This window comes from Olea europaea, chromosome 7 (assembly GCF_002742605.1).
Source record: "Olea europaea var. sylvestris chromosome 7, O_europaea_v1, whole genome shotgun sequence".
Taxonomy (NCBI): domain Eukaryota; kingdom Viridiplantae; phylum Streptophyta; class Magnoliopsida; order Lamiales; family Oleaceae; genus Olea; species Olea europaea.
In genome coordinates, this window is record NC_036243.1 from 13405970 (window position 1) to 13421756 (window position 15787).

General features: G+C 29.3%; 1 protein-coding gene across 4 annotated transcripts; it reads right to left on the reverse strand.

The window, feature by feature from the left end:
* Positions 1 to 647: 647 nt before the first annotated feature.
* Positions 648 to 9616, reverse strand: LOC111397055 (O-fucosyltransferase 38-like). Of its 4 annotated transcripts, XR_002703131.1 has the most exons (9): positions 9514 to 9615; positions 9361 to 9427; positions 8308 to 8513; positions 7600 to 7671; positions 7379 to 7467; positions 6939 to 7123; positions 4848 to 5007; positions 2038 to 2124; positions 648 to 1497 (listed from the first exon to the last, which is right to left on the reverse strand). XR_002703131.1 is itself a non-coding variant. In XM_023023756.1 (6 exons), exons 2-6 carry the CDS (start codon positions 8350 to 8352, stop codon positions 5956 to 5958), a joined length of 414 nt encoding a protein of 137 aa, XP_022879524.1. In that variant the 5' UTR covers positions 8353 to 8513; positions 9361 to 9616; the 3' UTR covers positions 5912 to 5955. The 4 variants fall into 4 exon arrangements, 1 of the variants encoding a protein (XP_022879524.1); XR_002703132.1 differs by lacking the exon at positions 7600 to 7671 and having other exon boundaries at positions 8435 to 8513; positions 9361 to 9616; XR_002703133.1 differs by lacking the exon at positions 7600 to 7671 and having other exon boundaries at positions 9361 to 9614.
* Positions 9617 to 15787: the final 6171 nt, after the last annotated feature.

Sequence of the window (15787 nt, forward strand, 5' to 3'; positions counted from 1 at the left end):
TTTTGACTTCGTCGATCTGGTTTGTATGAACATGTACTACAATTTTAGAGGTTTTTGTTGTTTTCTTCTAATTGTCTGAAAGGGTCTGTTTGGTAAAAAAGTCCCTCATTAATTAGGTCTATTTGGAAGCTGGCAAGCAACCAAAATAGTGTCACGGGTCACATCTTAAAATAATAAATAAATAAATAATGATTGGACCCTCTTTCAATGTCACTTTGTGTTTTGGAATATTTGTATTAAAACCACAATTTACGTCCTCAAAATTATTGAATTCTTGGAATTTTTTGACAAAAATTATAATAAGATTTGAGCATATTACTGCACAATCTATCTACCGGAGTTCATTTGCATTTGTGACTGAAAAACATGTAATGTTTGGTTGTGTTTGAAAACAATTTACTTAATTTACTAATTTTTGAAATTACTTATTCATTAGTGTACTTACAAATTACTTATTTTACTAATTTGTGAAATTATTTATTCATTAATGTACTTGTAGTCTTTGATAAAAATCTTGTGCACCACAATTAAAGAGTCCAATGCATGTATCTGGGCGTGACCAAGAAACCGATCTCTGTTAACAGATCCAAATAGTCTTGAAATTGTTCTTAAATTTTTTTTTATTTTTTTATTTTTTTTTGCCAAACTAAACAATACAATACACAAAATTGAACTGATAATCGAAACTCCAATTACAAAATGTCAATTCAACTATACAGACATCATATTACAAGTTAGAGAAGGAAAAAAAATCAGTATTATGAAAATAAAAATATTATGCAAAAAGAAATGGTTCCCAATAGTTGATGCAACACATTAGTGACTTCAGCACGTGTACTTGTTTCAGTCGATCTGATTTAACATTTCACTTCGACGGAAAAATCCACACCCCGGGATGTGCCCACAAAAGGGTCAAACAGAAAAGAATAATTTCTTGTACTTTCTCCTGATGAAACTTGTGTCATCTTACCGTGTCTTTGGACCTGCATATGAGAAATGCTACAAAAACATGGTTAAAAATAAGGATGACACGTGGCAAAGTATGAAAAAAAAAAAAAAAAAAAAAACACTCAATCAAATTCTGTCAACTCAATCTGTCCACACTTCCCTGTTTTTAACCCTGTTCAACCATCATTGTTGCCTGCATATACATTCTGGGTATGGGTTCTGGTAAAAAGATTCCTCCAGCATGAATCGTGCTCGACCCTTGATCCCTGGTGGGGCACCTCCTCTTTTTCGCGGTGCACCTTGCCCGCCAATAGCTACCAGTGAAAAAAACTGAGTCTGATATTAATCCTTGACTAGCTAGCTGATTTGATGCTTGTCAATAATATTTGAGCATTTTAGCGACTAGATTGTATCTAGTGGTCGGCTCCCTTGGGTGACAATAATTTCGTGTGGCATGCAAAATTGTATTATAGAAAACACCTCCACCAAGTCCATAACACCGCTTTGCAGTAGAGCAGTGCACACATCTATGAGCATATTTGGCTTAGCCTAAAAATTTAGAAATAAGTTGCAGTAAATATTTCTTTGTCCATCAAAGTTGAAAATAAGGTACTTTACAATAAGATAAGAACTAATTTCAAACTAACTTTTTTCTACTTAAAAGTACAAAAAAGTAGCATATTGAAACGTATTTGAAAACAAAAAACTATGTAATAGTATGTTAGACTAAGCTTTAAAAAGTTTAAAGTAGCTTTTACTTCTTTTTAGGCTAAGTCAAACATGCTTCAACCAAAAATGTCCTTTGGTTTCATTTTCCTTTTCTCCTATTTTTGAAAAATTATTTCAGGAAGACGATGTTCAAGCTCACTGATATTTTTCACAGAAAATAAACAGATGCCAAACAAAACAAACATATATAAACAAGTAGAAAATTCAAATGAGTAGGGAATGGCCTGTTCACAACCAAGTCGGCTTTAATAAATATTTGCAAAATAAAATAAAATAAAATTCAACCCACGTGAGACTTGGAGTAAAGCATCCTAGAGAAGCGGATAGGCATAGGTAAACGCATTCATGCAAATGTATCACCTGTTTTTGTGCAATTTCTTAATGAGATGAGACAGAATTTTCTTCAAGCACTCAAGCTTCCAATCAAATAATTCCACTAGACCTTTCCTGCACGTAATGTTTTGATATTAACTGAAAGTAACAAAAGAGAAAATTTAAATCCATTACAACTCAGTATAAATGAAGAACTTAAAGCGCTTATCACATGCAGCAATAAAAGAACAAAGGATTCTTTGCGCTAATAAAATTTCTAGTACTCCCAGAGCATTGAAACTCGATACTCTATGCTATTATTTATTCATGCCTGGGTCCCAATTACATAACGGTCCCATTTATTCAATACAAATGTCAAATAAATAGTAGTAGAGAGTGTTGAGTTTCAAAACTCATGGTGTACAAGAAATTTTCCGTTTGTGCTAATCGAAAATGTAAAGTCCTGAAAATTTTCACATACTAGAATTTATTTATTTTATATACTATATTTTTAAATTTGAAAAGTTCGGGGATTAAAATGATAAATATATTAAATTCAATTTTTAAATGGGGTCAAGTCTTTAAATATTGATAGAGTAATGATAAATATATCAATATTGTACTAGTTGGATAGCTTATAATTAATCATGTATATTAAGCTCGAGAAAAAGTTTAATCGGATAAGTTAGGCTCGAGATATTACAGTTTTTAGAAATTGTTATTATTTGGTATGTAAATAAATAAAAATATACATATATTATACTAAATTGGGAGTAAGTATACGTGAAGTTCAAATGGAAAAGATAGTTTGAGTTAGTAGTTTGTTTTCTTTAAGAGTTAATTTGATCGGTTGCCATATACGTGTTGGATTGGGATTGTTGAAAAGGTTATCAATTAGTTGTTATTTTATTTTATCTAAAATATTGGTGTTATATGTCTAGCAAGCCATGTGTTCCATAAAGTTGTTGGAGAATATTTCAATTTTAGATGATACAGACGTGTGCTTGAAACCTGCCATCTTCTACACACAGTCTAATATTCTTATCCCACTTTCTATAGAGTTTATCATATAATATAATATAACTTATGAAGGCAACAACTTTTCTACACTGTATGTATATGCAAAAACAAGGAAGGCAGAAAGAATTTAGTGGACGTGATTCTTTTAGTTTGGTTTTCAAAAAAATTAAAGCAATCTAACAAGGTAGGGTAACGAGGTGATGTTGCTTTTATCCAGTTTAAATTATTTATTTCATGTTATTGAATTATTATGTTTATGAAAGTTTAAAGATATGATATGATATGTATGTTATGGCCATTTGGTACCAAAGATATCATGTTTATTGAGTTTTTACCAGTTTCTAAAGATATAATGGCGGTATGATATTTTTGACAAAAGTATTTAAATAATTTTATTCGGGATTGCATCATATTTTTTGTGTCCTAGAGAGTATTATCATGTACTCACTATCTTCCCTACTCACAGATTAGAACGGATTGTTGGTTGGTGGGCGATGCGGTACAATCGTAATGCCAGAAATTATGGGATTCAATAAAAATAAATCCAGAGTAACATGACTATGGACTTTTATTTTGAGCGTTATTTTGTTTTTTATTCCCATGTGAAATTTGTTATTTAGGATTTGGAACATATTTCAATTGATTATATTTCATATATATTTTATTTATTTCATTGATGGGACTAAAAATGTTCATGTTGAGATGTTTGACTAATTTATTTAATTATAGAATGAAAATTTTAGTAACGGCCTAAATTGTTAAAATTTGGGTTGTTACAGAAAAGGTCACTAGGAAATATGAAAAATGTATATTGAGATTTAAACAACAATAATACTTGTCTGGAGTGATTGTTTTGTGATGCCCTAAGAATCGACAATGTCCTTCAACAGCTCTTACCATGTTACCCGAATGTGATGGAATGAAAACATCACTTTCTATTTAGATATTATAATCAAAAGTTGCAGTTTGAGATGCGTGCTTGGGAAATGGATTCAATTCTTTTACGGTTGCAAGCATTTCTCAGGGCCGGCCCTGGCCCAAGGCAACCAAGGTCATTGCCTAGGGCCTCCAACTTGAAGGGACCTCAAAAGAAAAATTAAAACTCCAAGACCCAACAAAATATTTCCTTATTTTTTTGGGTTGGATCTCTAGCCCTTTAAAATACAACAACAATATTGGTCTAAATAATAGGCACAAATTACTTGGGTCATTTAACTTACATTCTTGTTTAAGAAATAAAATGGATTTATAATTAAACTATTGCCTAGTGATATATTTTGTTGTATTCTTCTATCTATCAGGATGGCAAGATCTATCCAAAAAAAAAAATTAAAGAAATTTTCCCTATATATATATATTAAAAAAGTTCTCATTTCATTTTTTAAAAGCTATAAAGAAATTGAATTTGAATTTATCATAATTGATATTAAAGAGACTTCTATACTTACTAAAAAAATTATATTTAAGGGCCTCGTAATATTTGTTGCCTAGGGCCGGCCCTAGCATTTCTTGTCATCAAATCACGTACAGTTTTGAAGTAGCTGTTGGTAAGGGGGAAATTGAAAATAAGCAGTGCCGCTGGGAGAAAGAATTGAAGGATCGAGTGGCCTAATGATTGGAAACGGAATGTACGTAATTTTGGTAAAGTTCCTTAAATTAAATTTGATTGGTTCACAGCTGAAACTTAAATACTTTCGCAGACATAGCATGTTTGGCCAATCTTAAAAAGTTCACTTATAAGTTAATAAGCAGATTAATATTTCTACATCTATGTGCCAGCACTACAGAATGCAGATAAAGGTATCTTAATAAAAAATTAGTTGTAAAAAGTATTTCACCTTATTATTCTAAGCTGCTCTGATTCAGCATCGGCAAGACCATAAGTGCAGCCAGTAAAAGAGAGCATGTTATTTTAGATGACGTGCAATGTATCTTTCAGCTCGTGACCACAACCGCTCCATTAGCTTCTGTGGTGTCACCGACATTTATGCTCAGTACCTAATGTAACATGAATCCCCATAGGAGATCTCTTAAATGAGTTTGCAGAAATACAAAAATTGAGTCCTATTTGCAAATATAATTATATGTAAAGAATCCTGTAAGGAATTTATAAGTACTTCAAGGACTCTCAGAAAACTTGACTTCTCTGTATATATAAGATATAAGAGCATATGTGTGACAAGTGTTTATAAAAATGAGAGGTAGATAAATGGATAGTACTTGTGGATCCCACGAAATATGTGACTAACAAGTGGTTAGACTTTAAGCTTCTACAAAATATGTGGATAAAAAGAGGTTAGACTTTAAGCCAGTGTTTATAAACATTTGCCAACCATACTCTAATTACATTATTGCCATTTCAGTAATTCATTTCCGCATATTGATTCACAGAAGGACATTCTAATTTTGGCTACATGACAATAAAATTTCATGGAGCAATTTTGTGCATTTAAAATAAGGTAGGAGCAGAATGATGGTTCTGACCCTTCCCAGCCTATTTATAGGAGAGAAGCACAGAGCATGATACAACGCTTGACATCTCAATCTTTGTATGTCGACAGGCAGGGACGGATTCAAGATTGGATTCAAAACCGGGTTATAAAATTTCAGATCAGGCTACTACGTGGAAAAAATTTACACATGAAAAACTGATTTTTTACAAAAAAAAATAAAAAATAAAAAATATCTTTAAAAAAAAGTTGTTGCGCCGTGGGGGGGAGGGGGGGGACTACAGCCCTGCCCTGCCCCCCCCCCCCCACCCCCCCTCCCCCGGATGACTCCTTTCAATTTTAACCCAATCCAAGGGTTTGTACCGGTGCGTCATACCTTTCCATAGTTTTGGATGAACATGCTTAGGAGGAACAAGCAGAACTTGCAACAGATGCTCAAACAATAAGTAGTTATCCGTCCCTGTCGACAGGTAGATCATTATTTGCAAGTCGGGAATCAGAGTTTGCAACATGAATTAACTGCAAATTGAAAAAAAATAAAAATAAAAAAATCTCAATAAGCCAACTCTGTGCATGGTTGTTAAATGTGCATTTAAGCATTTCTTTAGTATTGAATCGCAGTCCTTGAATATCATGCGAAAGAGTAAAAAATTTAGGCCTTTTCAGTCCTTTTACATCTAAACCACTAATTGAATATGGCTAGGTGTTTTATAGTGCTGATTGTTGAGTCCCTAGAGGACGAAATGCATGTACAGAGAAGAAATTAAGATGTTAATATTAACTGTGGGAAAAATGGATGAGAATAAGAAATTAGAATCTATGCGAACAAGAAGAGGGGGCACCAACTGATGATAATTTAAGGAGAGACCGGTAGGGCATGTCTTGCGAAAGCTTAAGCAAGTTAATGTCCACAAAATTGATGCATATGATAGAAGAGAGAAAAATACACCAAATTTGCATAGACTTTAGGTTTAAAGAAAAATTATGCACCTTCCCATATATGTAGCTATGGATCAAAGTATCCATTTAGTTGACCCAAATTAACGCAAACATTGTGGCCAAATTAAAGAGCAAATTAACTTATGTTTCCCGCAACTTACCAAAAATGCTGAAATTCTCGATAAGTTGCTGAACTGAATATGTATGAAGAGATTTTTCATACCCTCGTGCTGCGGTTTGCACCTTGCAATTAAGCTCCAACAGATTTTTCAGAGCACTTTATATACACCAATTTTTCTTTTAAAACTACAGATTTAGTTTTTAGCTTCCTCTCTAAGAGATTGTATTTTTTAACCACCATATATCTCATAGCATTACTGTTCAAACTGAAGAAATCCATATTAGAGATCCATATTCATAACAACAAATAATACCGATCCTGTTGAATGAATAAAACAATCATTTTAATTTATTTTTTTAAGTACATGCATGTTTTGGAGTTCAGGTAAAAGGATATGATGGAAAATGAATATAACTTGCCTGATGAATCATGATCCTTCCACAGTTGTGTCATTTCCTCATAGTAGCTCATACCAGACCATGATGTGAAGTGCTTCCTGACTCGAGGAACATTCTCCAATTCTTTTGGAACCTCCTCCACGATCCTCACATCTTGTTGTATAGTTTTAATGAAATGAAGTTCATCAAATATATCAGAAAATGTACTGCATATGAGCATATTAGAATAGAGACACAATAAAACTTGAATTCTCAATCTCAAAAAAATATTTAACTGAACCAAATTAAAAAATCAGAAAGAAAATTTACATTTGATAATAAAAGAAATTGCACTACATGTATATGAAATTATGTTAAATGCACTTATATACGCAGAGAGACATGCATGCATATACATATATGGAGGGGAGACTAGGAAATGAGTAAAAAAGTAGCAAAAGCAATGCAGTACAGAAACTGACCTTGTATCCTGCCAGAATGAACGCTTATGCAACTGAGGAATTACGAAAGTAGCATTCATTATATGTGCCACTGCCACCATATCAGCTATCTATAAACAATGAGACGGTAAAAGTAAAATATCATTAATAATACAATGATTAATCGAATAATTTACACTAAACATTCATTCTGGCAGAATAGATTTGACAATTCTGATAGTGGTAATCACATCATTTCTCACCATGAACAGAAAATAGACCATATTGGGGTCTTCTCTTCTTGGGCCCAGGAGGAAGGACTCACCAATTGCTTTCTACGAGTATTATACTTATCAAAACTTCATTCATATAAAAACAAAATCGAAGGTGAATTTATCACTCCCTCAGTCCACAAGTGAAAGACCTTATATCCTTTTAAAATGTCAGAATAATGACCACTTTCCCAAAAGTAGTTATTTTCTTTCCAAAAACTGCCTCATTTTAAGTACACGATGTGGTTCACAAGAATTTTTAGCAATTATCTTTGAGGGTAAAATGAAAAGTTATATCAAGTATCCATATTTTCAACTATAGAGTAAAATTCCAAGTAATCTAATCAAAACATTTAACTGAAGGACCAAGGTTATGGAAATGAAAATATATATGCTGCAAGCAATAGATGCTGACTTCGCTTTTTTATTCAATTGTCGATTTTTTGTAAGTTCTAGGAACAAACAGGTGGTATTGTGCATGAGGACAGACAGCTTGATCATTAACGTGCATCAGTAAGGGGAAGGATCCTAGGATATGAAACCCAATTTTAAGGCATACATCTGAAGTGGAGAGTGAGCTCTTCTGTGCTTGTTCAGTGAATTGTTAGCATTAAAATCAATCCTCTACATATAATGGTCAAAGAAGACAATATATATAAATAAAATAACAGAAATTAGGAATTGACAAAAATAACTTACTCCAGTGCGCATTTGATTTAATCCCCCATTACTTCTGATAGACATACAGCGATCCCAGATTTGGGTGACCGAACATGTAAATTGAGGTCTTTTAGTTGGAGAGAGAGAGGAGGTTGCAGGACGTCGCCTTTATATCTAGAGGTCGGCTTGGCACATGGGCATAAACCATGACTAAAAGAAGCTTCCCAAATTTGATCATCTCCAAGCTGCACAGAATAAACCAGAAATTCGGCATCAACAAAATAACAGAACGGTCATTCATTAAATTAATTATAGGCAGCCTCAGTCTCAACAACAATTTGCTACGTTATTTTTGTCTGCCTAATGAAATAGGTTAGTTAAGTTTAAAATATATTTTGGTCACAGCGTGCCAGAAACACTTCACAACCATGAAGTCATGTGCTGCATTGATACAGAAGATTGCAGATTATCTTTCCACTACTAAGCAAGCTCTAACTTGATAAAATTGTGAAGTAAATTCAAAGTTTAATACTTCATCCTCCCAATAATTTATTCTCCGAGTCATTATTGCCCTGTACAATTATAATTTCCAGATTATTCAGTGGTATCCACAACCATAGGCTTAAGATCGGTAGGTAGTATTCCCCAATTTCAAGCACCAACATATTAATTTATGGATTCTTTCCAATATGAGAAAACAATGTTCCTAATATATCAGTAGCAGGTTTGCACGGATTATAAAAAATCCCAAACAGTATAATTCTCATCTACATGGCTTCCTATGAAACCAAACAGTATAATTCTCATCTACATGGCTTCCTATGAAACCATCAAGTACTTTCCCGCAAGAAAATCTAACTTTATACATCCATATGCCGAGAAATTCAAACAATTTAAATTTGATGTTCAAAATTAAAACTGCATTTCAAACAATTAAAATCTTGAACATTTCCAGGACTTAGCTAGAAAATAACAATTCCCAAACCAGATGGAACATGCAAAACACATTTCTCAAATCCACTTAAACAAGGAAATAAAGAATCCAAGATCAATTTCTTAGAATCACCAAAAAATAAGCAAAAAATTACAGACCTGCTCAGGTTTGAATTTTTCTAATACAGGCAAAGGCTTTTTGTGTTCATCTTCCAAGATATCTTTGCTGTATAATATGAAAACAAAGATTGACAGAGCAAATAGAAGAATTACATAGGCTGTGATTAATAAAAAAAGATTGCTTTCTATTACAGATTAAAGGGTTTCTGAGATTGGAATTGCGTCGATGGTAAAGCATTATTGTTTCTCACTTGCTACTTCACCTACAACAGATATCCCAGGGGTGGCAATTTACCCGCCCGCCCCGCCCCGCCAAGGAGTGGCGCCCCGTTGCGCCCCATGAACAAAAAGTAAAATAGAAAAAATTAAGAATAATTTTATTTTTAGACTATTCATCCATTAAAAACTCATTTTAAATTTATATTTTATTCTCTAATAATAAAATATAATTTGAAACCTTCAAAATGTAAAAAAAATTAAATGGGGCAAAAAGTTGCCCCGCCCCGCCCCGCTAAGGCGCGGTGAGGCACGGGGCGGAGCGGGATTTTGGCCAAACTGGACGGGGCATTGCCATCACTAGATATCTGATTTAATACTAACTGTCAACGAGGAAATAGTGGCAGATAGCTGACTGACTTTGCCATTTTTCCAAAATGGCCTTTTGACCCAAAAATCTCATTTAAAAAAAATAAAAAATAAAAACTAACTGAAAATGTAGACAATACTCAAAGGTCTAAAATACCCCCAAATAAAGAGAAGAGAAAAGGAGAAAGAAAGAGAAAACTAAGAAAAGAGAATCACCAACGCCACCTACGGATTAGACTCATTTCGACCATTTGCTGGAGATCGTCATTTCTCAAAGATTAGATTTGTTTCTTTGTAATTTACTCACCATTGAAGTCTAACATACGTGGTAATTTGAATGTTTGAATTTAATACATAAAAATTTGAATTTTTAAGATTTGAATATGTTAAATTATTTGTTTAATACAAATTTTAATAGTTAAAATAGAAGGAAAAGATGAATTTAAAGTTGAACTGGTTAAGAAAAGTGAAAAAATGGAACGGAGCTCGTCGGAAATGAAGTTTTCAGACGATTCAGACGATAACGACACCATCGTCTAGACCCAGACGGTCCAGACTGCCCAAACAGCTGGGCCATCTAGATCCAGACTGCCCAAACGATTGGGCCATCTGGATCCAGACGGTCTAGGCTTTCTGGATGGCCCATGCCAGCCATTTTTTTTTAATATTGAATTTAATTGTTTATAAATATTTTATGAATTATCTAAATTGTTTATTTAAGTAAAATAATTAATTATTTTTCATTTCATTTTATTTAAAATATAAATAATGAAATAAATATAATAAACAATTGAATATTCAATAAACAATTAAAATAAATGAGAAATTAATATAAATAATTAATTGGAGTAAATAAATACGAAATAAACAATTAAAATAAGTAATTAAATATTAAACAAACAATATACATAACCAATTAAAATAATTAATGAGATATTTAAATAAAAAATCAAATTAAATAATTAATAAATAATTTAATAAATCAATATTTAATTTAATTGTTTATTTAAATATTTAAGTAATTACTTTAATTGTTTATGTATATTATTTGTTTAATATATAATTATTTATTTTATACTTTATTTATTTATTTAAATATTTCATGAATTATGTTAATTATTTATGTAAATTGTTTATTTGAATAAATAATAAATAAATAAATGAAATAAATAATAATAATAAATTGAAATAATAAATAACTAATTGAAATAAATTCAATAAACAAGTAACTTAAATATTAGTTAAGCAATAAAAATAATTAATTAACATAAATAACAAATAAATATAAATAATAAAAAATAGTTTAAATAAGTAATTAAATATTAAATAAACAATTCAAACAAACAATTGAAATAAATAATTAACATTTAAGTATTAAATAAATAATTTAAATAAACCATAAATATAAGTAATAAAAATAAGTAATTAAATATTAAATAAAAATTCAAACAAACAATTGAAATAAATAATTAGCATTTAAATATTAAATAAATAATTTAAATGAACAATAAATATAAAAAATAAAAAACAAGTAGTTTAAAAGTAATTAAATATTAAATAAACAATTTAAATAAACAATTGAAATAAATAATTAAAATTTAAGTATTAAATAAATAATTTAAATGAACCATAAATATAAATAATAAAAATAGGTAATTAAATATTAAATAAACAATTGAAATAAATAATTAACATTTAAAACAAACAATTAAACATTCAATTAACAATTAAAATAAATATTAAATAAACAATTGAAATAAATAATTAACATTTAAAACAAACAATTAAACATTCAATTAACAATTAAAATAAATATTAAATAAACAACTAAACAATGAAAATGAATAATTTAAATACACATTTAAATATTGAATAAATAATTTAAATGAACAATTTAAATAAATAATTAAATATTAAATATTAAATAAATAATTTAAATAAGTAAATAAAGAATTTAAACAAATAATTAACAATTAAATATTCAGTAAACAATTTAAATAAGTAAATAAAAAATTTTATTTTCAAATATTATGCTTTATCCATTGTCTCTTGCGCGAGGTCCAAACATGTTAAATTTTACACGATGGATTACCATTTGGACTCCGTCATGAGACAAATTCCCGACAAAGTTATGTCAAACTATAACTTTGTCAACTTTGCATTAGTCCTAAATTTGTTGGATGAGGAGCACGCAGACCTATTACCCCGATCCTGCTTATGACGGTAACTCTGGTCCAATCAGGAGACGCGTTCAAGGAATGCGACAATATATGTGACAAGTTGAAGTTGGGAATGATGTTTATACTAGAGAGCATATTGAGGTGTTATCACAAGAAAATGCCAATTGACATCTTTCATTTGGAGGTTGTTGATGACATTAACACATTCAACAACTATCCATAGGGACAAAACTGACAGTTATCAGCTCTCCTCGACAATCTTGAGGTACGTATTATTCATTTGTGATTTATGTTGTACGTCATTTCGAAATCTCGATGCATGGTCATTAACATGGTGAAATGTTAATATGTCAGTTTGAAGTGCTCGTTGAGCTGACGCTGTTGATCGAGGAGGAGGGTCAGAGTCATATCCGACGAGATAATCCGATTCGAAATTGAAAAAAAATTAGAAAAATAAAGATTTTATTTATTTTTTCATTGAAAATCATAGCCTCAACAAGATTTATTTATTTATTTATTTTAGAAATATTTAAACTATCTTGATGGGCTCATTTATTATATTAGAAAGCCAAACTCCTTTTTTTTTATATCTAAGTGATGCTTCTTTAACTCCTTTTCAATGGAGACTCGTTTTGGAATATTTTGGCGATATCAGATCGGATTGACCTATATTTAAATTTGATTCATTTAGTTAACGGATTATCGGATTTGAATCTCGATTGGGTTATCGGATTAAGACCCTAAATCCATCTCCCATTAATTTCGTCGGATTCCAATTGGATTTGGATCAAAATCCAATCTATTGATTCATTTAGTTAACGGATTATCGGATTTGAATCTCGATTGGATTATCGAATGAGACCCTAAATCCATCTTCCATTAATTTCATTGGATTCTGATCAAAATCCAATCTATTGATCGCCCTAATTGAAGTACATTGAATTTTTAGCATCGGACGTGGTGTAGAGCTGATAAACCAAACACACATTAAAATGTAAGCATTCTTTTATGTACATTGTGATCCGTAGTTGTAATAATTTCAAATGTAATCATTTTTTTAAAACGTTTGTAATACATTAGTTTTTATGTAATTATATAATAAGAAACTAATTACTCTTAATTATATATATAACATAATATAAATAAAGAAAATTGAGGAAATCAATAACATACTATAAATAGAGAGTACATACGATTTAAATAGATATTACATATTCGTCGGGTCAATTTTCATATAATCAATAACATACTATAAATAGAGAGTACATACTATGTAAATAGATATTACACATCCGTTGGGTAGAGAGTAACACACTATAAGCGAAAACTTCTCACTCGACTTCGTTTGGTAGAGAAAATATAGTTTCAACATTCTTGAATAATGTTCGATGTATTGAAAATATGACCGTGCCTAAAGTTCGACTCTCATCCCTGTTAGATATTCTTTTACACCGTGTGATTTATGTTCTAATTAAATATTAAATAAATAATATAAATAACCAATCAATATAATTAATTAATGAGATATTTAAAGAATAAATTAAAATAAATATTAATTTTATATTCGAATAAGCGATTAGATAAATAATTAAATTAAGTAATGAAATATTAAATAAACAATATACATAATAAATTAAGATAATTAATTAATGAAATATTTAAAGATGAAATTAAATTAAATATTATTTTTTTATTTGAGTAAGTGTTTAAAATAAATAATTAAATATACACAACCAATTAAGGTAATTAATAAAAAAATATTTAAACGAGAAATCAAATTAAATATTGGAGAATTCTATATGTACTAACTCAAAAGGATGTCCATAATATACATGTAGAATTCCATGAGTGGAAAATTTAAAAAATTATTTTTCAACTCTCCAATAATATTATGTCACTTGTACATTATGGTATAATATTTTTATTTAAATAAGTAACTAAAATAAAGTAATTAAATATTAATTACTAATAATATACATAACCAATTAATATAATTAATTACTGAAATATCTAAATAAGAAATTAAATTACATATTAATTTTTTATTTAATTAAGTGATTAAATAAATAAATAAACAAAGTAATTAAATATTAAATAAAGAATATACATAATTAATTAAGATAATTAATTAATGAAATATTTAAATAAGAAATTAAAATAAATATTAAATTTTTATTTAAATAAATGATTAAATAAATAATTAAATAAAGTAATTAAATATTAAATACACAATATACATAAGCAATTAAAGTAATTAATAAAGAAATATTTAAACAAGAAACCAAATTAAATATTAATTTTTTTATTTGAGTAAGTGTTTAACATAAATAATTAAATATGGACCAATTAAGATAATTAATGAATGAAATATTTAAAAGAGAAACCAAATTAAATATAAATTTTTTTTATTTGAGCAAGTGTTTAAAATAAATAATTAAATATACATTTATCAATTAAGATAATTAGTTTGATTTCTCATTTAAACAAGTGATTAAATAAATAATTAAATAGATTAATTAAATATTAAATAAATAATATAAATAACCGATTAAGATAATTAATTAATGAAATATTTAAACAAGAAAGTAAATTAAATATTAATTTTTTATTTGAGTAAGTGTTTAAAATAAATAATTAAATATAAAGTGAAAAGTGTTTGGTTTTTTCATTTGTAACTTAAAGGTAATTTTTGTCTTTTTAAATAAAATTATATCTTTGTAATTGTATAAACTATTTAAAGATATTTTTGTCTTTTACTCAACAAAAGGTCATTTTGAAAATTGACAAAAAAATTTGGTCAAAGTGGAAAAATGACATTTTGTCTTACCCAATCTTAGAAGTACCCCAACTGTCAACTCCATTTTCGGAGGATTTACGATAAAAAAAGAAAAAATATTAAAAAGTTGAGAATTTTTGGCCTAAAATTATTTGATTTGGAGAATAAAATAATAGTTGACTTGGATAGCAATTGGGCTCGGTGCGGACAACTCATGGGTTGGTCCAAAAAAATTGGAGACCCGAGCGATTTGATTCAATCCGAAAAAAGCTCGAGCCGACTCAAGACTTGGGCTGGGCCCCATTTTGGGGCTACTGGCAGACCTCAGCCAGCCCTTTCGTTAAAAAAAAATAATTAAATTTTTTTATAAGGTTTAATTCTTAATTATTATTATTACTACCACTACTACCACCACCACCACCACCACCACCACCACCACTACTACTACCACCACTATTACTACTACTACCACTACTACTACTACTACTACTACATTAGTAATAAATTTTAATCATATAATCAGTAATAATGAAAGAATCAAAAAATTTATGTAGTAATAAAATAAATAAATAATTTTTGAGATAACTAAAAGTTAATAATTAAAAAAAAATGAAGAATATGATGACACACTTTTCATTTGGTACAACTTTTGGTTATTTGCATTGGAAATGATTTTTAATTTGATACAATTATGTTTGAACCCCATTTTTTACAAACTCATTTTCAACCACCATTTCTTTCAAATTTCAATAAAATAATTTAAACATAAACTTAAAAAATTTTCAACAAATTTTCAACATTAAATACATATTTTTCAAAAAGTCACGATTACAAAATCTATTTTTCATAGGGCTCGAACACATCTAAAATGAGCCTAGCAGCACATCAATTAATCACAAGAATTTGATAGTCCATCAACCAATTA

What these genes read in the sequence shown, in the direction of transcription:
- LOC111397055 (XM_023023756.1), bottom strand. Translation starts at nt 8,352, where the DNA reads ATGTCTATCAGAAGTAATGGGGGATTAAATCAAATGCGCACTGGA. An exon ending in TAAATCAAATGCGCACTGGA is followed by an intron (nt 7,672 to 8,307) that starts GTAAGTTATTTT and finishes TAATACTCGTAG; the next exon opens with AAAGCAATTGGTGAGTCCTT. An exon ending in GAAGGATCATGATTCATCAG is followed by an intron (nt 5,979 to 6,938) that starts GCAAGTTATATT and finishes TTCAATTTGCAG; the next exon opens with TTAATTCATGTTGCAAACTC.